Here is a 26,997-nt window from a genome sequence, read left to right on the forward strand (position 1 = left end):
ACTCAAGTCACAGGCAAGTTAGGTTTCTTGGAATGTAGAAAGAAAAGTACAAGATGCTGGGAGCAAAAAGTGGGGAAAATTCTTCCCAGTATGGCTATCTGGGCCCTTCCTGATGTTTGACTTTGGTAAGGTATATATCTATGTATAGGGATATCTAGATGGGTGGGTGGATGGATGGATGGATGGATGGATGGATGGATGGATGGATGGATGGATGGATGACTAACCAGAGCTGAGCAGAGAAGTGGCGATGTCTTTGAAGCCATGGTTTCATGGTGGGAGTTTGTTAGAAGAGATCATAAAGGAGGAAAGTGCTTCCCTTTCTTGCCCTTGCCCATATTACTTCTCTAAGATTTGGGGTGGGGGTCGGGGGTTGCCAAGGATTCTAAGTAGTGCATTATTGATAAGAGGACACACCAGGCCTTAGGTTGTCCCCTACTATTGATTTTTCAAAGCAAGTTCTTTGTTTTTGTGCCAGTACGGAACACTCTTACTTGTTCAAGGCTGGTGCTCTACCTCTAGAGCCACACCTCTTCTTCCAACATTGGAGATTAAGAGTCTCCTAGACTCTTACCTTCACAGACTTTCCTGAAAGGGCTGGCTTTCAACCTCAATCTCCAGACTTCAGCCATTTGAGCTAAGATTACAGAAGTGAGCCACTAACACTTGACAAGGAAGTTTTTTCTGCCTCCATGGTCTCTCTTACAGTCCTAAGTCCTGTCTACCCCTCCTCCCTCCTTTTCCATTTTGGATACCTTAGGACTTACCCTGTGTGGGTTTTAATTGATTGCTATCATTGAAGCAAACATGATCTTAACCATGAGGAAACATTCTCTTCAAATGATGGAAGTAGATATGCACCTCAGGCTTAGCTTTTGTGGAGTTTATTAGTACTTAGTGAGAGGTTCAAGTACCCTTGAATAAAGTAGGAATTCAGAGCTATAATAAAAAAAGAAATGGATCGCACTTCATTAGTATTAATGTGTAGCCTCTTGGGCTGGATGGGCTATTCAGACACAAGAAGTGTATTTACGTGGAGCTGTGGGTATGGGTTGCTCAGCTGGGCTTGGGCCAGAAAGAGGCAGGCTTCCTCAGTGATATGGCCCATGTTATCAGCCAGCCACCCAGTGGAGGATGTTCAAGTAGCCAGTTTCTCTTGCAAACCATCTCTGAGAAAAGTCATACACACCTTCCTCTGGGATCCTGTTCTTGGCCAGGAAGGATTTTCCTAGGAAGTAATTGTAAAAGCAATGGCATGACTCCTTCCTGAGAGAGGGGAATCCAGGAGTTCTTTTGTTGTTGTTGTTGTTGTTGTTTTTGGTTTTGGTTTTTAGGTCCCAGACCAGGACTCAAACTGGGTACCTGCTGCTTTCCCTTATTACTGGTTAGCCCTCTATCCACTGAGCCACACCTCTAACCCCAAATTCTTTCTTTTGAGTGTTTGAGGACTTGTGATCTATGCAGTCCAATACTTCACAGGACAGTTCTGCTCTCAGCTTAACCCCAGAGCTATTGTCAGCAGCTGCAGGTATTCCCTAAAGGCAAGCCAGATGTACTGGAGCTATTACTTTGAAAGAAAATGAAAGACACGGAACACCTCGCTTCTTTAACTGCAGGCTAATTTAAAGAGTTAAAGGGTGCGTTTGGTAGATGACATTTGGTTAGTCAACCCTAGCATTAAAGAAATTAGACAGTGGGTAGAATTTAAACTAAGAAAAGGGAGGGGAAAGGAAGTGTTCTCAATTCTTTTTTTTTTTCTTTTCTTCTTCCTAGCAAGAACCAGTTGAGTCATCTTTGGGGCTTAGTAATGGAGTAAGTGATCTTTCTCCTGAGTATGCGGTCCTGACTTCAGCTATAAAAAATGAAGTGGATAGTACCGTGAACATCATAGGTAAACTGTTTTGACATCTTATTTTTTTTTAATATACAGGAGCTGCCCTTCTGAGGTCTAAAATTTGTAAAAACAATGATCTTTAAATACCAGACTTAAGTAAGAGGAACTTGGAAACAAATCCAAACAATCAGATAAAGGAACTTGGATGGGTCTGCCCAAGAAAAGAAAGCCAAGAATGAGAAATGCTTCCTCTCCATTAGCTTATGCTTAGCAGTTCTAAATTATTCCCTATTCAGTCACATGGGTGAAAGTGTAACGTATCTAACTTGGTGATAAGGAAGATTATCCTTGAGCGTCCTCTCAGTGACCTTGCTGTATATACTTGCCACAGAGGTTGAGTTCGTTCTACAGTCACACTGTCTGACCCAACTGATACTGCAAAGCACCTTCCACATCCAGATTCAGCACTCCCAAGGAGGAAGTGGATGGGGAACAAGGCAGGCCCAATTCCTCTTCTCATGGAGCAATCCAGATAGTAAACATAAACCACAGGTGATTACAGCTTCCTGCTACTGGGGAAGACTACAAAGGAAGAGAACTGAGAGACAAGAAAGAATGACCTGGAACCAGATTTACATTGGGAGGTGTCAGAAGAGGGCCACTCCCCTGTAGCCAGGTGGCATGTCAGGAAAGGAAGACTGAGTAGGAAAGCTACCAAAGGGGACCCTGGGTAGGAACACAGCTGGGGGAACAGAAAAAAGGTAGAAAAGGAAATGTGATACAAGCAAGCTATATCACTCCTAGCTTATTCGTTGAGATAGCGTTGTGCTAACTTTTTTTTTTTTTTTTTTTTTTTTTGGTCAGGGTTAGCCTTCCTAATTTTCACCTTCTAAGTAGCTGGGATTGTAGGCATGAATCAGAGTATCTTGTTACAAAGAAAAAAAATTTAAATAAGTTTTTTTATTGTGAAAATACCATATAGAGGGGTTACAATTACATGAGCAAGGTAATGAGTACATTTCGTATCAAGCATGGTTGCCTCCTCCTTTGTTTTTCCCCTACCATCCCTGCCCTCCCATCTCCATGACTACACTCCCTCTCCTCCAAGAAAATTTTTAATTGAAATATAATATGGACAGTATACATACATATAACTACCACCTAAGCAAGGACCACCTAAGGTTCTAAGCAAGGGATGACCACCCCTGAATTATATAGCTCAGTAAAGCCCCACCGAGATGCTGTGGAAAGTAGACAGGGAAGACCCATACAAAACTAGGGGCCCTGCAGTAAACTTGGCTTGATTCTGCTCAGAACTCACAGTTGGGACTCTGTGGCCTTTAGGTACCATTTGGTGAGTGAACTTTGCTCTACTATGGGCTCCTAGTGTTAATCAGAACCACAGAGATTAGATACAACCAGCTTCTTGGCTGGTTACCTACATTTCTGGATTTTCAGTGGAACACTGGCAGCTGGCCAGGCCACGATGGATACAGATGTCAATATGTACTTTGGGTTTGGGTTTTTGGTTTTTGACTATTGAGATATTGGCAGAATATAGTATAAAAAAGCATAAGGCAAGGCAGGTATGATCTGACCTTTCCCCTAGGGCAACACCCAGGCCCTGTGGATTTTAAAGTGAGGAGTACCAGAGAACAAGTATTCTCTTCACTTCCTGGGGAGAAAGCTGGGGCTTTCCACAGAAGGCAACTCCTCTCTCCCACTCAGGAGCGCAGGTGATACCTGTGTCGCAGGTGGAATCTGCACTTTCTCGGTGTATTTTCAGTGAATCAGTTGGATGAAGTGAAGGGAGCTCCAGATATTATGGCCAGCCAATTCCAGAGTTCTATCACAATTTTTCTTACCTCTTTTTAATGGCTATTTTTAATGTATATAGGATACATTGTGATGTGTGGTAGGAAAATTCATTCAAGCTAATGAATACATTCAATTCATTCAAGCTAATGAATAGGGCTGTCTGTCACCTCACCTTTACTTTAAAAATCTACTCTTTGAACAATTTTGAAATAGACATTACATTTTTATTGCCTCTAGACATATCATATAGGTAGTGCAGTAACTCATTAAAATTTATTCCTCAGGTGTGACTATATACTTAAATCAACATCTTTCCCTACCCATATTGCAGTAACCACCTTTCTTTTCTGTTTTCCTGAGGATAACATTTTTAGAGTCCACATATAGGTAAGAACATAAGGTGTTTGTCTTTTGGGGCCTGGCAGTCTCACTTAGTGTAGTGTCCTCCAGTTCCACCCTGCCATTTCAAAAATCATTTGGGTAAGTGTTGTATATAAATTTTCTGTCAGAACCTAGCACCAGTGAGTGACACATGCTCATAATCCTTGCTACTCATGAGACTTAAAATCTGAGGATTGTAGTTCTAAGCCAGCTGGAACAGAAAAGTCCGTGAGACCCTTATCTCCAGTTAACATACAAAAAAGAAGGAGTAGAGCTATGGCTCAAGTGGTAAAGCACCAGCCTTAAGCAGAAAAGGCTCAGGGACAGAGCCTAGCTCCTGAGTTCAAGCCCCAGACCCAGCACATACCAAAAACAAACAAATTTTGTCAGGTCTACCGGTCTACCTTTTTTTCTATTATTGGTACTATCTGGGGCTGGTGTGAGATTAATGAGTCAGAACTCTCTTTTGGGACAAAGATAATGATTGGGTTTGGTTTGAGAATCACCAATTGGATGGCATGATTTTCTTCCTGGTCTTTATAATAAATTAGTAATAAAGAGCAGCAAAATGATCATATCTTTCTCATTCATCAGTGGCCCTTACGAGATATATGATTATATAAGAATAGATTCACAAAGTATTTCAAAGAGAAGGGTAACTTGTGACCATGGCTCACAATAGTCCTATCTCAGACTTTATACCTTTGCAGAGAGTACAGCCTCCCAGGTAATTACGGATTAGTTATCATGGTCTTTGTGACTTGTGGGTAAAGGTAAGAAACAGGGATTTTGTGGGGGTTTTTTGGTCTGGTCGTGGGGCCTGAACTCTGGGCCTGGGCGCTGTCCCTCAGCTCTTCAGTTCAAGGCTGGTGCTCTACCACTTGAGCCACAGCGCCACTTCCAGCTTTTTTCTTTTTTCTTATGTGGTGCTGAGGAATTGAACCCAGGGCCTCAGGCATGCAAGGCAAGTGCTCTACCACTGAGCCACCTTCCCAGCCCCAGAAACAGGGATTTTGGATCTCCTGGCTACTGTGGCATTTCAGATAGTCTCTTGTCTGACTCTATTTCTGTCTCTCTCTCATTCCTTTCCTCTCTCAACAGAATGCTTTATTTAAAAATTACATTATTTCTTGCTTTCTATTCACTTGATTCTAAACCTAGGTTTCATTTTAATTTTGTGTTCAGGTCCCGAGATAAAAGCTAGCAATCTTTTCATCCTACTTTGATGTTTCCAAGATTTAAATTGGGGGCTGAACTGAATATTTAACATGATAGCATTCCATATGTTGTCTGGAGGCCCTTTAGCTAGGAAACTGAATTGAAAAATCAATAACTGTGTTCAGTGGAAGCCGGGCACTGGCCCATTTTTATTCTGGATATACTAGGCTGATTGCATAAGCATAAAACAGTGAGTGCAAAGCATGAACTCCACTATTGCTCTGACAAACAGACATGGGATTTCCTGCCACAATATCTTGCTGTTTTGTTTTTTTTTTTTTAACCATAGAAAGGAGTGGGGTTTTTCCATTGCTGAAATATGTCCTGCAAAGTTCCTGTGCTCCTGTCTGGTTAAGTCAGGACTTGACACCCAGAAAACCTACCCATACTTATCCTTTAAGTGGTGGTGGGGAGAAGAACCCCTCTTAATTTTTATTTCGTTTAAGCGTTGCGTTTTTGCTGGGTGTGTGGGGGCTTCTGTGTTTGGGGAAGAGAAGAAACCAGCCTTGTGTTGAATGGTTCTGGCAGTGGCCAGCTGGCCGCCTGCCGGGCAGCAGTGCTTTTGCTGAGCAGCATGAAAACCGCGTCAGGCCAGGGATAAGAAGTGTGCAGGTGCGGACAGTCTGTCTGACTTGCCCAGGCAGTGCTCACAGCCCCATTGTGTTCCTTGATAAAAGGGAACCCCACCCTTCAATAAAGTAAAGATCCCTTGGAAACAAGGGAGACTATTCAGCACGCTGGAGTGTAGAAAGCCATCCAAACTGACGAGCCATGTAGCAATTAAGAAGCAGTGTATTTGGGATTTTGTATTAATTTTGGCTGCCCAAAGTACGTTTTTGACCATTGATTTTCAGTTTAACTAGCAAAAGCAAAGCTGCAGTAATTTATTTTAGGCATAGCCGAGAGACCAATCTATTAACATAAGACATTTAGTGAACCAATAACATAGAAACCAACTATGGCACTGGGGCAGGGTGGGTAGGGAGTCCTATGAGAGCCTTGTGGTGAGAAATGAAGGCTTACAGCCTCTGGCAGAAGAATTCATGTGCCTGAGCATGGCCAATGGTGATGATGGTGCTGGGCTGTGAGGTATCTCTCCATCTTGTTCTATGTTCATTATTCTCTCTCATCCAGTGCTGTTTTCTTAGTGCTTACGATGTGAATTCCCATCCCCAAGATAAAAAGTCACTTTGGGTTAGGTCTTGAAATAGATGTTATCCCTCTCAGGAGATCTCCCCTGCCTGTATGTAGTGGGTTAACTATACCCCCAGGATTTCTCCTGGGAGGGCTGAGCAGTTCCTCATTAAAAATAGGACCCTATAAAGTTCTTAGCATGGTATCTCAGTGTGAACTAAGATACCATGATAGCCTCAAACACTGAAGCAATCATATATTTTATTTTTCTCCAGCAGAGTAGATCTCAGAAAGCTAATTGCGTAGGTAGCAAAGTCTCTACATGCTAGCCCAGAGCTCTGGGTAGTGAAGTTAGGCTTTTATGTTTTTCAACCTTACACATTTTTCACTTTTTCAAGAAATGTCATCTTATGGTGATGACGTTTATATTAATTTTTTTTCCAACCCTGGGGCTTGAATTCAGAGCCTGGGTGCTGTCCCTGGGCTTTTTTGCTCAAGGCTAGTATGCATTCCGTCACTTGAGCCATGGTTCCATTCCCATCTGGTTATCTCATGGACTTTCCCGGCTTCAAACCACAATCTTCAGATCTCAGCCTCCTGTGTGGCAAGGATTATAGGCATGAGCTACTGGCACCCAGCAAGGCTATTTTTTCTTTGTTCCCATTCCTTCCCACCTTTATCCTTATTGATAATTAACTAGGAAAATCTCCTGTCCTTTTTTGTTTTGAAACCATAATTCTCAAATCCATCTTCTAGTTCTGACACTGCTTCTGATCCTGTCTTGGCTCTTACCTGGGCTCTGCTTTTATTCTTCCTCCTCCCTGTCACCATTGCCCCCAAAGCAAAGAGTCCCCTTCATGTCTGGTGTCACCTGGTCCTCACCTACCACTTTTATACCTGGTTTTGAACCTGACTTATTCCGAACAATTTAACCTCCATATGGCAAAGTAGAGAAGGTGGGATGGTGGTGGTTTTCATTACTGTGCAGCAGCTGCTACCAGCTCAGCGTATCTCACACAGATTTCTGCTGTTGAGCTACTGATGAGCTTTCCCCTGGGTTTTCCTGGGACCTAACAGCACACGATGCTGTGTTTTCATGGGGTGAAGCGTTCCACTGCACTAGCCATATTCTTCCTCATATATCTGGATCAGCCTGCTGAGGTAGGGGCTAGCCGGTAGCTAGCCCAAGCAGGGACAGATCCCTGTCCCTAAGGTTCCAAATTAATCACTCAAACTAGTGGTAGCTGTGTTTTATGAAATGCAAACCATGTTGTCTTTCATAAAGACGAACATTCAAAAGACCTGAGTACTAAACCTGCTTTTCAAGTTTTCTGTTTGCCATGTGATCTTGGACAAACTCACTTTTTTGAACTTCAGTTTACATACAAATGTGAAATAATGCATATATCTTATTTATAAAATGGAAAACTTTAAAGTTAAATGTGACATGGAAATACTGGTCCTATCGACCTCACAGAGTTATGGTGAGTATCAAATGAGACATATGGATAAATTATTCTTCAGTTCAGATGAGGTAAATAACATGATTATGACAATGCCTAAATCAATTTTGAGCGCATTTGAATAGGAAAAGCAGCCACCATGTCTGCTGTGTAGTCAGGCTGGTGTTAAGTTTCAGTGTTCAACTGCTCAAGGTCAAGGATGAATTTTTCCCTATCGTGAGATACTGATGGCCTGAGCTTTTTTCTTTTCTTAAAATAGTTTATATTAATTTTACAAAGGGTTTTATTGAGATATGTCCATACATGCTCCTCTGTTACTTTATTATTACACTCTCTTTTAAAGCAATTTTCAATGTGCTGATGGCCTGACCCACTCAATAACCTTGGCCATTTAGCTGGCTTTTACATTTTAGCTTTTCATCTGTAAAATGATAAGACTGAACCACTTCAAGGGCTTTTCTGTTTCTAACAGTCTCTCTGCTTTTAAGCACTTTCAGTAGAGCAGGGAAAAAGCTGCTTTCTCTTGTGAGGCTCTATACTAAATCAACAATTGTTAATAAAGTTGGAATGACCTTTTAAGCAATCAGACCAGTCCATCAGTAACAAGCCATGAGTAATATTGTACTTCTTAGGGACTAGATTCAGATAAAATTATACTCCTGTGGGTGACTTTGCCTAATTTGCTGACCTTAAGAGCTGAAGGAGCTTGGTGAATTTCTAAGCCATCTAACCATTTGAGAATTTCCCTGGCACCCAACAAAGAACTGTTGAATAGAAATGGTCTTGTTGGTTATGAGCCCAAAGATTCATTCTGGTATGACTTGAACATTTTTGCCCTAAGAGGAGCTTTGAATGCCAAGAGTAGTTCACTTTGAATTCCGTGAAAGCTTTCATTTGGGGACATTGTCACAAAGAAGTTGAAATTTGGGGTCAGGGAAAGCTGTTCTTGAATCCTGGTTCTGCCATGTACTTGACTTACTCCAATCTCTCCTGATGATGTTTCATTCCAAAATGAGGATCATAGGTGTGCCTTTCTCAAAGGTCTGGGAGGACTAGGGGGTAGAGATGGAGAGAAAGGGATGTGCTTCGAAAATTAGATTTTTTTAAATTAGATGTGTATTATCTTTAAGTAGTCATACAAAGGGGTTACCATTCAACATGTCAGTTGATGAGTACAATGCATCTTGATCCATAGTACCACCTTCATCGTTCTTCCCTATCCTTCCCAATCCCACCCTTTCCTCGTTTCATTGGATATGACTGCATTCTCCTCCCTTCTCTCACCATTTGTCTATCCCTCTGCCATTGCCCTCCCCATTAAGAGTGAACCTAAGGAAGTTAGGTTTTGTTGTTACTATTTGTCCGTTGGCATCCAGAGGAATGCCATGGAGAGAGACCAGTTAGTGACCCTGTATAAGTGCCCTCACTGGGGCTTGGAGGGAAGAAAGTGTTCAAACAACACAACTCCAGCAGGGGAACTTAGCCTTGAGGATAATGTAATTATGCAATCAGTGTATCTTAGCCCAGAAGTCAAGAACTTAACCTTCCTGCCACAGACAACAGCATTCAGGATACATGTAAAATTTAAGCAGAAGTATTTATCTGTCTTTTTTTCGTATGCCACATATATTAGGTAGAATATGGTAAAATAACCCTTTTCAGGTGTATAGTTCTGTATGTTTTGACAAATGCAGTTATGTAACCCAACACCATATTCAGGACAGAATGTTTTCCTCGCCCCCAAACCTTTTCTGCCCAACTCCCATAGCAACAGCACATGCTGCTGCGTCTTGGTCTAAAAGAACCCACTTGGTGGAATTTTTAACGTTTTCTAGAAAGCGTGTTCTGTCCTTGGAAGCTGTCATGAACTATTCCTGCAGGACTCTGGCTCCAGTCAGGGAATCTGAATCATTCATTAATCATTCAGCAGAGATTTATGGAGCTCTTCTGTGCAACCTGCCATAGGCATGTGCTGTGAAGGGCACAGAAAGTTCTGATACTAGGTCTCAGCTCTCAGGAGCCATAATTGGGTGATAGACATAAATAAGCTTAATGAGAATATGCAGAGTCAACAACGAACACAAGGTAGAAAGTCAAGAATACCATAAGGTTGTGTCAACTGTTCTGTTTGGTCTGAGTCCCAAGACAGGGAGAGGCCTCAGAAAACAAACACGCCGGCCTGTGCCACGGGTCTCAAAAAAAACCTCTCACCTCCTTTCCCTCAGCTGGAAAAATTAACTTCTCCTCCTCAACTTGCTTCTTGTGGCTTCCCCTTCTTACCTTGTCTTTTCTTTTTAATTTTCTTTTCACTTTTTCACTGCCTTCAGCTTACTCCCTGGATTATTAAGAGCTGGCTTCTTGCCACTAGATTTCTTACAGACCCATCCTTGACTCCACTGATTGCCCCTGCCCCTCCTAGTACTGGGTAACAGAGTCTGTGCCAAACAAGTATTCCACAGATCTGCTAGCTGAATAACTGAGCTGGGCATTGTGGGGCAAAGAAGTGTGAGACAGAATCCCTGGGCAGAACAAAAAAGGTAACCTGAGCTGCTATCTTGTTTATAGCTTGATGTCTTGTTGTAAAAGGAGGGACAGTGCAAAAGAGAAAGTTTTAGAGTATTCAAAGTTAAACTGGCTTTAAGTTTGTGTACAGTCTTCATACCTTATTGTGTAGAGTATTTCTTGGATCCCTCCCTCCAAACATTGCTTTTGGTTCTGTCTTTACCACCAAGTGCTTCTTAGAATGTGGGCTAAGATAGGATTGTGTCTTGCTTTTCTGCTATTTTATTTACTTGGGAGGGGCAGAAGAAACTTGAGAGAGGTAAATTCCAGCACTCAGTCTGAGTCAAATGAACTGCATAATTGATACCTTTATACTCAAATGGGATAGTCCAAAGGATGAAATAAGAATTTGGGAGTCTGCCTGCCATATATAGCAAGCCTTCTTTCTCTTTAATTACATCTCTGCCAGGAAAATCTAAACAGGATCCAATTTCTCTTCCATTCTGTGTGCTGTGGCTTTGTGAACTTTTTCAAATCACGTTCTCAATCTCCTTTCTCACATCTTCTGTGCCTCTCTTTCTTTATAAAATAGCCTATATTCCTACCCCTGTCTAAAACTTTCCCTAATTAGAAATCAGATAATATCCTGATCATCCTCTAAAAGCAATTAAAACAAAAGCTTGCTTATAAAAAAAAAGTTCTTCAGCAAATGAGATACTTTAATTTAAATAACTAACAGAAGAGTCCATTCATGTTTGCTGACCTGTCAGGAAACCTGTCAGGTAAATAGAAGAACACAGAGCATGCCTAGAACTCATGCTTTGCAAATACAGATAAGTCATCTTACCTCTGTTGCAGAGTTTCTTTATTGATATCAGGATAAGGATGGTGTCCCTGTCTTTCTCAAGTGTTGAAATATTAAAATAACTTACACATGTGTGGGTATAGCATTGACTAAAGTGGCAAAATACCACATCAGGGATGTTTCTTTCAAACAATGGTGCCAAGTCACTTCTGTTTGAAATTAGGACAATGCGTTAGGGACATTGCACTTAAAAAACAGTGAAATAGCGTTTTTTTTTTTTTTTTTTTTTACCTAGAATGCAAGAAGATGCAGGCATTAGATTCCCTGGGCTAGTTAGAATACAAAATATTTAGCCACTCCAGTAAATTTGGCAAGCATCTTGTAGAACTAAACACATAATTCTAATATAAGCTAGCAATTTCATTCTTGGGTGTTTTCCCCTGAGAAATAGAAACTTATATTCACCCAGAACATAAACACAAACATTCATAGCAGTCTTTATACAACCCCAAATAACCTTTAACTGGTGAATAATTAAATAGATGGGGGTACAGCCATACCATGGAATACCACTCAACAATTAAAAAAGAATGAGCTGTTAATACACACAACTTGGGTGACTTTTCAGGGAATTATGCTGAATGGAAAAAGGCAATCCAAATGGTTACTATATGAAACCATTTATGTAACTTTCAGAAATTAGAAAAGTTAAAGCAACAAGGGACAGGCGAATGGCTACCAGGGGTAGGAACAAAGGGGTGGGTTGGTGGATGTAGTTACTTAAGATGATAGAACTACTCAGTAGTTCGACTGTGGTGATAGGTATAGGTCCGTGAAACAAGGTGATAAAATAGCAAAGATAAAATTGCACACAGGCATATAATAGGAGTACAAGTAAAACCGAAGAACTCTAAACAAGATGGCAGATTGTTGTCAATGTCAACATTGGACTCTACTTTTGCAAGATGTTAGAGGAAACAGTAAAGACCACATTGATCTCTATTATTTCTTAAAACACTGAGATTATATGCAGTTGTCTTAAGATAAAAAGGTTGAATTTTAAAAATATGGCTACTTCGAAGTCAGATTGATCAGAATTCATGTTATCAGTGCCTGGGCACTTAATACTACTAATGATTATTAGAAGTGGATTACATTGTTCTGATGTTTTGGACAATTAATTGTATTCAGAGCAGGAAGAAGACTATGACTAGAGCCCCTCCCATGTGAGCAGTGACACAGTGGAGTGGGTTTTTATGTCTTTTCCTTCACATTAAGCTTTGATAAAAATCTCTCTGGACCACAGAACTAAGAAAATAACCTTCCTTCAGAGCAGGAGCAAAGCACAGAAATAGGTCAAGTTCAAAGCACTGACATCTTTAGCCTGAGGCTAGTTAGGTACAGTGCAGCCTGTAGCCATTAGCTGTGACTAGGTTGAATTTGAAACTTTGCTGAGCAGAGCAGGACAGTGCCACTTGGGTCATACCTCTAGCAGGCATGCTGAGGACATACTCAGGGAGCTAGGCTATTAGCAGGCTGCTTCTCTGGAGACAGGAATCCAGATTTCAGGCTTATTTTTCAGCTTCCTGGCAGGTAATGTGTGACCATGAGGAAATCTGACTCCTGAATGTCAGCTTATTTCTAATGGAGATGGTTTTTCTTGAGAGTGTATGCTAGAATTATGTCAGTTCTTACAGACATTATGGCTTACTTTTCTTTGCAGTTGTAGGACAGTCCCATCTGGATAGCAACATTGAAGACCCAGAGATTGTCACTAACCCACCAGACATTTGCCAAGTAGTAGAGGTGACCACTGAGAGTGATGATCAGCCAGTCAGCATGAGTGAGCTCTACCCTCTGCAGATCTCCCCCGTGTCTTCCTATGCAGGTAAGTGGGCAGGCGGGCAGCTTGGGGACTGAGTGGGGAATGAGACAGTGCGGTCCTTTAATCTGGTGTCTCCTTGTTTCACTATACAACAGAAAAATCTCTCCTGTCTCAGGAATAATTCTTGCTGGGGTGAATTCTGTTTTTCAGTGTGTGGGCTTTGTTTGGTTTTGTACCAGGGCTTGAAATCTGAGCCCTGCATCCTTGCTTATCTTTTTAATTCATGGCTGGCACTTTACCACTTGAGTCACATCTCTACTTCCAATTTTTTGTTGGTTAATTGGAGATGAAATTCTTGAGGATTTGTCTTCCTTGGCTGGCTTTAAACCATGCTTCTTACATCTCAGTCTCTAGAGTAGCTAAGATTACAGATGTGAGCCGTCAGCACTTGCTAGCATTATTTTTGACTTTTGGTTGTTGTTGTTGTTTTTTCGTCACTGTGTGGATTGAACTTGAGGCCTGTCCCTGATCTCTTTAGCTCAAAGCTAGTACCCCACCACTTTGAGCCATAGCACCACTTCCAGTTTTATGGTAGTTAGTTGGAGATAAATGTCTCACAGACTTTTCTGCCTGGGCTGGCTTTGAACCAGGATTCTCAGATCTCAGCCTCATGAGTAGCTAGAATTAGGATTGCAGGCATGAACCTTCAGGACCCAGCAACTCTTGCTTTCTTAATCAACCTTTTAATTTTTAATACTTCTCCTTTAGAAGACATGGTCACAGCATTTATTTACTTGGTCACTCATAACATGTTCACTTATGATTGGGAGCAGTAGCTCATTCGAGTTGGGTTTGTGTGAATTGACAGATTTTTCAGTAGTATTCAGTGGAATTTCAGTATGTTTAAGGTAAATGGAACTTTAGAAAACATTTCTTCCAAAGCATTCTCTTTTAGAAATAAAGAGTTTTTGCTTGAAGTCATACAACCAGGAAATTTATAGTACAGAACTTTGTACCCTCAAGATCATTGCTTAGATCCTTCTATTTCACTCTACCGGGCTGATGTGTCACCTCCATGTATTTTCTCCCTTCCTTTCTATTTAGTACAGCTTCTAACTGGGCCAGGCAGGCTACTGAGCCCATTTCTAATTCCTCAAGGAATTGGTCCAGCCAGCACTATACAAAGGATTAAAATTATTCCGAAGATGATAATTCCTTGCTTCACCTCCATTTGCATCATCTTAAACTCTCTCCAGGATGATCCCCATTTAATTTTTAATTTTTTGGAACTCAATCATAATTAGGAAAGGTAAATTCTGAGTCAGTATTCATGCTTGTAAATATTCAAACTAAAAGGCTGAGATCGGGGGGGGGGGGGGGGGGGAAACTACAGCTTACTCTTAGCTGATGGCTCAGGGATTCTTCCCGTGTTCTTCACACAGTGCAAAACAGTGTCCTCCCAGAGGGTGCCACCCTGCCTCTGGCACAGAATCCACGTGGCCATTAAAGTTGATTCACATGAATGGTTTGTAAGTTTTCAGCTGCTAAATTAACCTCATAGTCCTCAATGCCAACTTTCTTTTCTTTTTTTAAACTGAGCTTCAAAGAAAATTGAACATAAAAACTGTCATCTGTGGGGCTGGGAATGTGGCTTAGTAGTAGAGAGCTTGCCTAGCATGCAAGAAGACCTGGGTTCCATTCCCCAGTACCACATGAACAGAAAAAGACAGAAGTGTTGCTGTTGCTCAAGTGGTAGAGTGCTAGCCTTGAGAAAAAGAAGCTGAAGGACAGTGTCCAGGCCCTGAGTTCAAGCCCCAGGACTGGCAAAAAAAATAAATTTGTCATCTGTAAGTGCATTTGTGTTGCTGTGTAGCCATCATCACCATCCATCTCCAAAATGCTTCTCATCTTGTAAAACTGAAATTCTATTCATTAGAAACTAATTCTCCATTTCCCTCTCTACCCCAGTCCTTGGCAATCACTGCTGTACTTTCTGTCTTGGTGAATTTGGTTTATCCAGGTAGCTTTGTAAAACTATACAATTTTTTGTCCTTTTGCAACTGGCTTATGTCATTTAGCATACATCCTAACATAAAAGGAATGTGAGAACAGATCTTGGCTACCGAACACTTACACACACCTTCTTATACATAAGACTACCTTCTTATACATCAGACTGATATCTGCCAGTCTGGCTTTGATCTTAGCCGATTCTTAATAGCTATATTATTTGTTACTTGTGTCTTGGTAGCTGTACTAAATGCCTAGTATGGATTGACTTGCTTAATTTTCAATTTTCCTCTTTAAAAATGAGGAAGCTTCCAAATGTGGATGACTCATACCTGTAATCTTAGCTACTCAAGAGGCTGAGATCTGAGGATCACAGTTCTAAGTCAGCTTGGGCAGGAAAGTCTGTGAGACTCTTTTATTTTTATTTTAATTTTATTGTACAGAGGGGTTATAGTTACATAAGTGAGTACATTTCTTGTTACTCCCTCCCCAATTTTTCTCCCACTTTTTCTCCTCCCCAATCTCCCTTCCCCCCAATTTGTAGAGATCTGTGAGAATCTTAGTACTAGAAGTGGCACTGTGGCTCAAGTGGTAGAGTGGTAGCCTTGAAAAAAAAATCTCAAGGATAGCACCCAACCCAAGCTCTGAGTTCAGGCACCAGGTCTGGCACCAAATAAATGAATGAATGAATGAATGAATGAATGAATGAATGAATGAATGAGGAAACTGAGGCTGATGTGGATAAAATGATTTGACCAAGGCTGTAGAGCTGGCAGCACAGGTAGTATCTGTTGATGCTGATGCCAAAGGTCTGTTTTTAACCATCATGACAGTGCTGCCCTGGCCACATGAGTCTGAATTTTGTGTCCCATTTACTTTTTACAAAGATCCACCAAGAAGGAAGACCAGAAAGCTCATGCTGTAGCTTCCCAATGGAGATAACTGGAGGAAGAAACACTAAATTATGTTGCTTCCATTTGTATAGCTACAGCTAAAAGTTAGTTGCTTTCTTCTATGACTTGTTACATGTTACAATGTTATAATGCTGGCATTATCATGCTCTGTGGGGTGGTGCTTTAGAGTACACTTTTATGTTAATCTATTTAGCAAAACTTTCTTGAAGTCTTCTTGGTGATTCTGTCAAGATCTCTTTCTGTTTTTTGCCAGCAGTGTCATTTTTCTATAGTAGAAGCATCCCAAGAACAGATGATCCATGCAGAGAGAAATGAAAATTTCATTACCCTTTTCAGTACATCTGCATAGATTTCAAAAAAGGGATTTCAATGCCAAAGATGGCAGGCAGCAGGAGGTTTTGTTGGAGCTTAGTTTTGTAGCCTGACCTTTGGTTCTTTCCATTGTTTTCATTGTATAAATTCTTCAGAATCTTCAGGAGTAGGAGAGACTGAGCTGAGTTATTCTATCATTGCTCCTTTTCTAGAGCTTACAGACACACAAGAAATTTGTTCCTGCCCAGGGCTATTGTTTCAGTGAGGAATTTTGTAACATTCTGCTAGGAAGGACAGCTTTCTGAGTCATGTTACTTGTTTTTTGTTTCTCAGTGTAATAGGTTGTTGGTTCGTGACAGACTTCCTTTGTTCAGTTTTACTCATTTCTTCTAGCCACCTTCATTCTCTTGTTCAAGGAACTGCTGTTTGGAGGCTGTTGTTTGCTATTATTGAACTATAATCCCAGTAGTATTACAAAACTACATTCACCTTTGCAAATCCATCTTCTCCTCTGGTCTAAATGCAATGGTGAGGAAGAGACCATTTCTTTTTCTTTAAATTTTGTTATTGTTATTATTGAGGTGATGTACTGAGGGGTTACAGTTACATAAGTCAAGTAAAGGGTATATTTCTTTTTGGACAGTGTCACCCCTTCCCTTGCTCTCTCCCAGTTTTCCATTCCCACACTCAAGTTGTGTAGTGCATTTTCAGCATCTATTGCTGCATTATTCACCCTTTTTCCCTCCACCTCTGAGCCTCCCCTTACATTTTCAGAAACATATAAAAGAACAAACAGAAGAGAGAGACAATTTCTTTGTGTTGAATTTGTTGTTGTTTGTGTGGAGGGGGGGGGGTCATGGGGCCTGAACTATGGGCCTGAGTGCTTTCCCTCAGCTTTTCAGCTCAAGACTAGCACTCTACCCCTTGAGCCACTGGGCCACTTCCAACTTTTTCTGCCTATGGGGTGCTGAGGAATTGACCCCAGGGCTTCATGCATGCAAGCCAAGCACTCTACCACTGAGCCACCTTCCCAGCCCCTCTTGAATATTTTAAGACAATATCAAATTCTAGTTATCTTTGTAAAATTTTGTACTGGGGAGGGATATATGAAGGCCTAACCTGCAGAAGCACTAGGGAATAGTCATTTTGATTAATTTTTTGTTTGCAAGGTTTGGGCTTGAATCCACCACTTCTTGCATATTAGGCAAGTACTCCCATTAAGCTATACTGCAGCCTTCATTTTGTTTTTCAAGGTCTACCATGAAGCAGCTGCTTGCCTGATCGTTGATGGCTTGCAGTAGTATTTTTAGGAAGAGGAGGTAGAGAATGATTTTGAGAAGAAAGCATAATGCATAGGCCAACTGGTTAGAATCAAGAAAGTGGAGACTACTTCCCAACTAGCAGTGAAGACCTTTGAGTTCTTTGCCGAAATCATATCAGGTATACATATATTGGAGTAGGACAAAGAGACATTACCTTTGAGACTAAGTTTAGTCTTCAAATGAAAATAATTGAGGAAATGATTGCTGGAAAAGAGTCTCTATTGCTCTTGTTTTGTTGGACTAGAAGGTTCCAGAAAATATGCCAAACATCATTTAGTGCAAACATGCTGTACATAAAATACATCATCCCTCTCCCACAACAATAGATATGGCAGTATATATCCCCAAGGAATTATTTTAAAAACTGAGATTAGATGGATTGTGAAGCTAAAACCAGCAGCATTCTATGATCTAGACTGCTGTGGAAAAATATGTGATGCCATCTGACCCAAATCGCTCTGTTCCCTCACCCCAGTTGCTTGCAGGAAAACAGACAAGAAAGACTAACCAAATTACTCATCTACCTGTTATGTGAGTAACAGTTAAGTGTCTAAACATTTTCAGTTTATACATAGCATGCTTGTAAGGCAACTCCCTTTTTTTTCCCTTTTTAAACTCCAACATATCAAAGTTAGTTAAAAAACAAATAAAAAGGGGCTGGGAAGATGGCTCAAAAAAAAAAAACAAATAATAAAAAAAAAAACAAGCTAATCAGAAAGAAAAATGAAATGAGAACACAGGTCAATATTTGTGCTGTAATATTGATCTGAAAGGAGCATCTGCAGTGAACTGGTTAGTCATGTAACAAGTCACCCCTGCCATGGGAATGGTGAAATACAACTCAAAGAACAAGAGTGGAGCTCTGAGCCGACCATTTGGGAGAGAATGGCTGTGGGAACTTGCATTTGTCTAAAGGGTAGAGTGGTTGGGGGTCCTCAGAGAGCCTTAGGCATCTCCAACCCCCAGGCTGCAGGTTGTAAAGGCCATTTGAAAAATAATAAAATAAAATCATAGTATATTAGCCAATTTTCCTCTTCTGTGACAGAATATCAGAAATAAAGGGAAAAGGGGTTATTTTGGTTCATGGTGTCATAGGCTTCCTTTCATGGTTGCTTGGCTCCATCCCTTTGGGTCTTTGACAAGGATGAGCATCATAGTGAGAACAATACTGCTCATATAATGGCAGCCCAAAAACAGAGAGAAAAAGGAAGAGCCTGGGGGAGTCTCCTTGTGTGTAAGGTCATGACCTCTAGTGGCTTCACTTTCTTTTACTAAGTCTCACATCCTAAAGTTTCCGACCCCTGCCCCCAACCATCATCTGGAAACCTAGTGGTCAACACATGAGTCTCTGGGAGACATCTAAGGTCCAAACTATCATACCCCATTGCAGGTGTACATTCTTTATAACTATTTCAAAAGCAGTTATCTTCAGTTAGAGATATTGTTCCTCCACCAGCATTTGTGTTAGCCGGACACCTAAGTTCAGCATGCGTGTATCATCTCTTGTCTACTTTTTCCTTATGTTAAAAACTGGTACTTAGACGAAATACCTTTCTTACCACCTTTGTGGTCTGTGAAAGGTCTTTAACTCAGAGGCCGACTTCCAAACCTACCAAGCAAGTACCACTTGGGTTTGGTGGAATCCTGGAATCTTGATGTCAATGGCTCTTTTCTCCTGAATCTGCAGCCCCCCAAATCATGCCTGGTGGCAGCTGTTTGCAGATGACCATGGTATTTATAGAAGGCCCATTAGGTGAGGAAAGGGGCTTGGCATGTGCAGAAGGAAGAGGAACTTGGCTTCAGAGCACAAACAAAGCTAATAAAAATGGAAAGGGGATCTTGAAGTTTGGCCAGCGGAAGAGCCAGCGGGGAAGCAGAGTCGTTTTGTTCTGTGTGGGTCCCTGGAATCAGAACAGTTTTTTTTTTTCTCCATCATGCTGACTCAGAATGTGACTTTGGCAAGTTTCTCAACATCTCTGTTCCTCTTTATTTCTTCTTCTTCTTCTTCTTCTTGGAAGTGGCAGTCCTGCCTTCTGCCTCCTGCCCTCCTGCCCTCAGGAGACTGAGCTATGGTTGGGGTTTGGTTTGCAGAGATGTTTCCTTTTCTGTTGTGTTCAGGTTGTTTTCTGTATGGAAACATGGCTGCGCCTAGCATTGTCACTTTGTCTTCATAACTTGGGCTTGCCAGCAGGTTTAAGCCAGGGCCTTTCTTGGGCATCTGTGGCTCCCAGCTGGGCATGCTATGGTGAAATACACTTGACAAGAGGAGTGTCCTTCAGCTGCTTGTGGCCAGTCCTCACTGACCACCCACTGTGTGAAGCCCTTGGGGAAGAGTGGCTAAGAAACATGTAGAACACTCCCAGGTGGAGCCTGTGGAGTCCCCATGCGTGCAGGTTGTTTAAGGAGCACACAGTCTTTCCACCTGTTGCCTTTACTTTACAAGGAGCTCTGGTTGGAGGAAAGGACTCTGTCTGGCCTGCAGCCATCTCAGCTCTGCCTCAGGAAGATGCGAGACTGGAAGCCAGTCTCTCATGAGGGGCAGGGTGGAAGAAGGTAGAAGGCTCTAGAGCATACTAGAGGGTAATAATAGTTGCTTTTCAACTTAACATCCTTGTGAGGACTAAACAAAGGCCTATGTACAAAGGCTGTGAGTCAGCCGAGTTCACAGAACACCGCACATGTCCACGGTTCTTGCCTGTGTGCAGGCTTTGTCTCTAAAATAAATGACCCAGATGACATGAGCTCCGAGAGCCTGCATATTTTAGTTTCTCTCTTCTAGGAATTCATTTTGCAATGGCGATGAACATGGAGAAACTGTGTCCTTTCCATTTTCTTATTTTAAGATGTAAATTTCTGCTTTTTAAAAATCCCTTTTATTGTAGGTACAGATGCTATATAACCATTAACTCTTGGTTTTGACTCATTAATCCAGCCTGTCATACAAGTCCAATGTCGAAGAATGATGATTACTTCGTATGCTGTGTGCTGCTAGACCACATGCTAGGCCTTTCCAAACACCCTCTCACTTTACTCATCACATAACGCCCTTTGGAAGATGGTAGTTAACACCCTCATCTTTTCTGAAAGGAAAAGTATAGCTAGTGCTGTTAAGAAACCTACTCTGTCTCTCCACTGGCAGGCAGAATCAGGATGGCAACTGATTAGCTGTTTATTGCTGCCTAACAATGAAGCCCCAGTTAATGGCTTAAGATAATACACATTTATTTATTCTAAGCCACATAGCTTCTGAGGGGTTGGAGTCCAGCTGCCGAAGTCTCCCTAAGTTCCAATCAAAGTGTTGGCTAGGGCTGCGTTTCATCTGAGGCTCCACTGGGGAAAGATCCAATTCCAGGCTCACATAGTTTTGGTCAGAATTTAGTTCCTTACAAGTTGTTAAATTGAGATCTTAAGTTTCTTCTTGGCTTTTGCCTGGAAGCAGCCATTGGTTCTTTGCCATGTGAGCCTTCCTAACATGACCAGCCAACAACAAAGTCTCTTCCAAAGACAGTTTCCATCTTATGTGACATGATCATAGACATGTAATGTTTACATCCCAGCATTCCGTGATCCTTGCCATATTCTCTTGACTAAAGGAATATCTTACCCCCATTTAAGAGGAGGGGTTTCCGGAGAAAGTGAGCATTAAGTGAGCACTTTGGAAGCTACTCTAAAATCTGGCCACCCATAGCATCCCAGATAGAAGATGCACTCAGATACTAATAGGATGGGATGTAAAGAAAACTTTGAGAGATTGGAATAATTGAGGAAGACATCTTGGGAAACGTCCATTCTGAGTGGGATTTCCATACAGTGGTTGTCATGGACCAAAAGAGTATATGTGTGGGCACTGTGGGTAGAGCTGAGGGAGGAAAGGGCACCTCACTGGAAGGCCATGACTAAACATAGCCTTGAAATGCCAGCCTACCCTCAAATCTTGCAGGGGGAGGAGAAAGGGGTTAGCAACAGGATTCAAAATCACTCTAGCTTCTTCAATGTACAAATAAATTTGACCTTACAAGGAGGGGTAGATGAGGTGCTTACTTACCTGTTTCAGAAGTATGGATATAGGACTGGGAAGGTGGCTCCATGGTAGAGCGCTTGCCTTGTATGCCTGAGGCCCTGGGTTCGATTCCTCAGCACCACATAAGCAAAAAGAAAAAAGCCAGAAGTGGCTCTGTGGCTCAAGTGGTAGAGCGCTAGCCTTGAGCTGAAGAGCTGAGGGACAGCGCCCAGGCCCAGAGTTCAGGCCCCACGACTGGACCCAAAACAAACAAACAAACAAAAGAAGTATGGAGATAGCTTTCTAAAATGCTGCATGCACCCCAGCTTAGCTGGAGGGATGGGAATGATGGCCCTGTCTTCTCTCTATGAACAGAAAGCGAAACTACGGATAGCGTGCCCAGTGACGAGGAGAGCGCCGAGGTAAGCCTGCTTCTTCACCTGCCTATGCTTTTAATCGTGAGTTTCACTTTTAGATTTCTTTGTGTAGAGTAAAATGTCCATAACCTAAAAGTTATCACACTTCCGGATTGTGTTGAGCACTGAATGGCAGGAAAGGGAATAAATTGTCACACGCAGAAAGAAAGGCTATGATAGCAGGAAGAGGAAACTGAAGTTTCAGCCAGGAAAAGCTGGTGTTTTTACCACTGTAAACATCCTAATTCACTAGCAGAAATAGAACAGCCTGCATGGCTGAAAGCAATGACCAGAAGTAAACATCACAAAGTGCTAAACAGAATTATTTCCGCATATACATGGTCCCTCTCCCTCCGTGATCTTGCCCAGGGGCTGGTTTGTATGTCTAGTCTCAGTTCTCAATCTGCCTGCTTCCAGCTTCCCTCCTGTAGGCTCACACAATAGTCGGAAATGGCTCTGTGATGGTGATGGGAATAGGAGAGAGAAAGATGGAGATAGAAGCTAATGGTAGTCTGAACTGGTGATACCTCAGTGTACCCGTCACTGAGGAGTGAAGAGCAGGAATTCTGAAAAGGCACTAGGGATCCATGCTTATATGAATTCCAGTCTGGATTCTTCCCAGTCAGAGATCTAGCTCCTTCTCTGAATGGCTACCCTTGAGGATCTTTAGTCTGTACTTGTATAAAAGCAATCAAGAGCCATTCATGGTTCCTAAAGCCCCTCGCTTTCCTCCCTTTAACAATGCAGAAGAAGCAAATCAGAAATCAGTAGTCCAGAAGCAAGTCACCATGACGGATTGTCTGTCATGGCTGGAAACCTACACTAGGAATGGTCAGCTGGGTAGCCAGGCCACAGGGGAGCCAGAATCTACCTACTTTCCTTGTCATATTTCTGGGAGCTAGTAAATGAAAATTGTTTTTTTTTTAAATGGAATAGACACCATTGCTTGGGATCTGAATAGGTGGATGTAGATTTCCGTTGAAAGATGTAGAAATGCTAAACTTGTTCATTCCATGATTCTTAAAGAATTGAATTCAAATAGCCACACAGGAGGACAGTTGTTGCATTTCCAGAAATCCATTCAGTGATTCTTTTCCTTGAAAGGGGAGACCACACTGGCGGAAGAGGAACATTGAAGGCAAACAGTACCTCAGCAACATGGGGACAAGGAGTACTTATCTGCTGCCCGGTATGGCGACCTTTGTCACTTCCAACAAGCCAGATCTGCAGGTCACCATCAAGGAGGAGAGTTGTCCGGTGCCTTACAACAGCTCCTGGCCCCCATTTACAGACCTCCCTATCTCTGCCTCTGTGTCCCCTGCACCTAGCAGCAGTCGGCCTGACCGGGAAACCCGGGCCAGTGTCATCAAGAAAACATCGGATATCACCCAGGCCCGAGTCAAGAGCTATTAATTAAGCCTTTGACTGTCCCTGGTGGTTGTTGGGGTTTCTTGGCTTTGTGTTGTTGTTTGTTTGTATTTTATTTTTCTCTTTGACACCTATTTTAGACAAATCTAAGGGGGGGAAAAAAAACCTTGACAATAGAACATTGATTGCTGTGTCCAACTCCAGTACTGGAGCTTCTTTTTAACTCAGGACTCCAGCCCTTTGGTAGACACATATCTCTAGAACCTGCTGGATCGCCCAGGGCTACTCCCTCAAGTTCAAGGACCAACAGCCACACGGGCAGTGAAGGTGCTGCATTGCCTACGGTCAAGGCCAGCATGGTGGAGTGGATGGCCTCAGAATGGACGAGAAAATGTGAACTAGCTGGAATTTTTTATTCTTGTGAATATGTATATAGGGCAGTACTAGCAACATTGCAGTCTGCTTCTGCACCTTATCTTAAAGCACTTACGATAGGCCTTCTTGTGATCTTGCTCTATTTCACAGCACATTCAGCCGTCCCCTTCTGTGCCCATTACCCCACCTCCCAACGATCCCACCCAGTCCATTCCTCCTTTTCCTCCCCTCAAGGCTGCGTTGCACATCCTGGAGGAGGGGAAGAAGAAAACTTCTCCACAGATGTCCCATTTTAAGACTGCTTTAAAAAAAAATCTCTCTAATCTGCTATGCTTGAATGCCACGCGGTACAAAGGAAAACTATCATGGAAAGAAATAGTGTGCAAATTCCCAGATTTTCAAGACAAAAATACTCTAATTCTAACCAGAGCAAGCTTTTTTTATTTTTTATACAGGGGAATATTTTATTCAAGGTAAAAAAAAATTCTAAATAAAATATAATTGTTTTTTATCTTTTCTACAGCAAATTTATAATTTTAAGATTCCTTTTCTTGTTTATCAGCAGTTGTTATTACATCCTTGTGGCACATTTTTTTTAATTTTGTAAAGGTGGGAAAAAAAAGCTTTTATGAGCTCATGTAGCAATCAAATTATCCTGTGGATTGATAATAAATGAATATGATATATAGTTAAATTTTTAACGGGCATCACTCCTGGCTTTGTCTGTGTCTACATAGGGTACAATGGTAGGACAAGGCTTCCAAAGTATCATCTGTGCTTAGAGACCAAAATGTTTTCCCTCGTTGGCCACAAGAAAGCCTCTTGCTAGGAGGCTACAGAATGCTCTAGCACTTGACGACTTGTGTCATAAGCTCCCAAAGACCCTGTGCTGCCTGTCCTCCTTTGCTCATCAATTGTGCTCAGAGTGGGGATTTGTCTCCATGACACCTTTTCCCAGGTCACCTGAATTATAAAGTTCAAGGGCTTGAGTGGAGCTGTGTCTGGTATGACTCTGAAGCACATCTGTTTATGTGCTCCATGGTTTTCTTCTGTGAGCAGAATCCACCCACATCTGTTTTTCCTGTTCTCATCCTTAGACATCTATGGGTAACTGAAGTTTGGTGTCGATGGCGCATTCCAGATGCCCAGATAAGACATTTTCAATAACAAGAAAGAGTTGGATTCAGATTCCCTGTCAGTCACTCTTAGATCCAGGCCTTGCCCTCAAAATATAGGCCATGTCTTTTAGAGCAACCAAAAGGACTTAAAGACTAATGTCTCTATTACCTACTCGGTAACCAGGTATAGCTTTGACCTTGAGAAAGCCACTCCCCTAACTCTCATGCTTCCTGTGAGTACTAGAATACCAGCTGCCCACCTCCCACCTATGAACAGTTGTAAACAGGTTGTTAAGTTAATGTTTGAAAAGGTCCCTTTGATTTATGAAAGGACAAAGGCCTGTTTTTATGGCTATCTTTTCACGTCTGGCTATAGATGTAATTGGTGGTCATAAAATTATCCACTCTGAACAGAAGTCAACTGCTGTGTCTTACTAGTTATTGTGTGGTGTGGTATGCCCCGTTAAGATGGCTGACTGCTTCTGTAGGAGATGTCCTGTTGATTCCTTAGTGAAAGGAAGAGTCCCGAGGTCTCAAGTAGACAGGAGGAAGAAAAATGAGATGGACTCAATCCCAGAATATGTTGCTACTTAGAAGTACTTATGATGCGTTGGGAATACGTGCTCCCCTGATTGGCATCTGTGTGAGCTGATAACAGTTTTATGATGGGTTTGGTTGTGTGTGTTTTAAGTAGCAAGTTCATTATAATTGCCCTTGGTACAATTAGTTCCATTCTCTGCAAGTAGTTGACCTAAGCCACTCCCTTGATAAGAAAGCTGGCTATGGCTGTGTCAGTTGTGCATTGTCACTTTTGCTCAGCTGTCAGGTTGGAAGGATCCAGCATACCTTGTTGCCCCCTAGCTTCCAAAACTCCATTTACAAGTCTAAATAAATCCATACTCAACCATGGCATCTTTGTTTCATGCCTAGATGGAAGTTCCTGCTGAAGGTAGTGTTAAACTCTTTAAAATGTATTTGTAGTAAAGAAATATGCATGGATTTATACCAATTCTTTAGACATCAAAATCTTAATATCCCTTTTTTTTTTTTTTTTTTTGGTTGTTTTCCCAAGTTTTGTATACTTAGTGGCCACTACTGAGACAGAAATTTTCGGGATGAAAAAGATTAGTGATTTAGCTTCAAGATGTCTAGTTTTCCTACTTGTGCTTTGAGAAGTATTTTGTATGTGGGTGAAAAAAATACTGAGCCCCTAACTGGCCTCCCATTCCTAAATCCAAAAGATGAAACAGCCCCTCCTGTTTGCTGGAGGCCACAGTCTCAGAGCTGAATTCATTAGGTTTCAAAAGCTCCCTGTTATTTTAGCTTTGAACAGACTGACCCAGATAAAAGGTGAAAATAAGAACTCCAGTCCTCTGCCAATTTTCTGCTGAAGACAGACAAAAAGCTACGAGAAAGGTTGACAAACTGAGCGCCAAGGTGGGTGTTGGCATGCAGAGTAGAGGGTAGGGTAGAGGCGGTGGGGGTGGGGGGATCGCCAATGTCTCAGTACCCGTTTCAGTTTGGAAAAGAATGGCGACAGAAACTAGTTTGGTCAGTGATGTCCAGCCAACTACCTCATCCTGAAACTCCCATCCTGTGGCACACCCAGGACCACTGGATGGGAATCTGAGCTGCTAAAGGACCTGGGAGCGGCTCCCACTGTATCCAGGCTACAGGAGGTCTCTCCCCATGGTTCATACTAGCAAACTTCTTGAAACGATGTCCTAATCCCATTCATATCCCAGCAAGTGCAACAAGGTCAGGTACCTATGAGGAAATCATCTCTAGGCTCCCCTCCTCCCTGGATCATCCCCCAACAGTAAGAGAACCAGGCTGCAAGCCCCAGCAGTGCCCTCAACAGTGCAGCTGGCTGCAGACTGGGGATTGGGAGGGTGGCAGGGTGGTCCTGCCCTGGCTATGAAAAGCTTTGGGTCAGGCAATTCAGGAAGGTGGTGGGTGGGAGGGTGTTTTCCTGAAGCTTCCTGGCCTCAATTGCCCCCATCACCACTGGATACTGGAACTATCCCTCTCCAGGGCCTGGGCCTTGCGGTCCCTGCAGTGAGGACCAATGAGGGTCCTGTAGAGATTTTCTCCTGTGACCTCACTAACAACAGGTGCAGAGACACTGTCTCTCTGCTTCTGAAAATAGTTCAGGAAAGGAAGGAAGTGGTCAGATCTAATA

At 42.1% G+C, this 26,997-nt stretch overlaps 1 protein-coding gene across 4 annotated transcripts in view; it reads left to right on the forward strand.

Moving 5' to 3' along the window:
• Irf2 (interferon regulatory factor 2) overlaps positions 1 to 24,398 on the forward strand; it is an 82,150-nt gene extending 57,752 nt beyond the window's left edge. For all 4 annotated transcript variants that reach the window (XM_070016415.1, XM_070016413.1, XM_070016414.1 and 1 more), the window contains exons 6-9: positions 1,774 to 1,891; positions 12,879 to 13,043; positions 21,914 to 21,960; positions 23,059 to 24,398. In XM_070016415.1, coding sequence (XP_069872516.1) covers positions 1,774 to 1,891; positions 12,879 to 13,043; positions 21,914 to 21,960; positions 23,059 to 23,367 — 639 coding nt within the window. In that variant the 3' untranslated portion in view covers positions 23,368 to 24,398. The remainder of the gene's footprint in view (positions 1 to 1,773; positions 1,892 to 12,878; positions 13,044 to 21,913; positions 21,961 to 23,058) is intronic.
• The last annotated feature ends 2,599 nt before the right edge of the window (positions 24,399 to 26,997 follow it).

The sequence above is a fragment of the Dipodomys merriami genome, unplaced genomic scaffold, assembly GCF_024711535.1.
Source record: "Dipodomys merriami isolate MVZ:Mamm:240054 unplaced genomic scaffold, mDipMer1.0.p SCAF_12, whole genome shotgun sequence".
NCBI lineage: Eukaryota > Metazoa > Chordata > Mammalia > Rodentia > Heteromyidae > Dipodomys > Dipodomys merriami.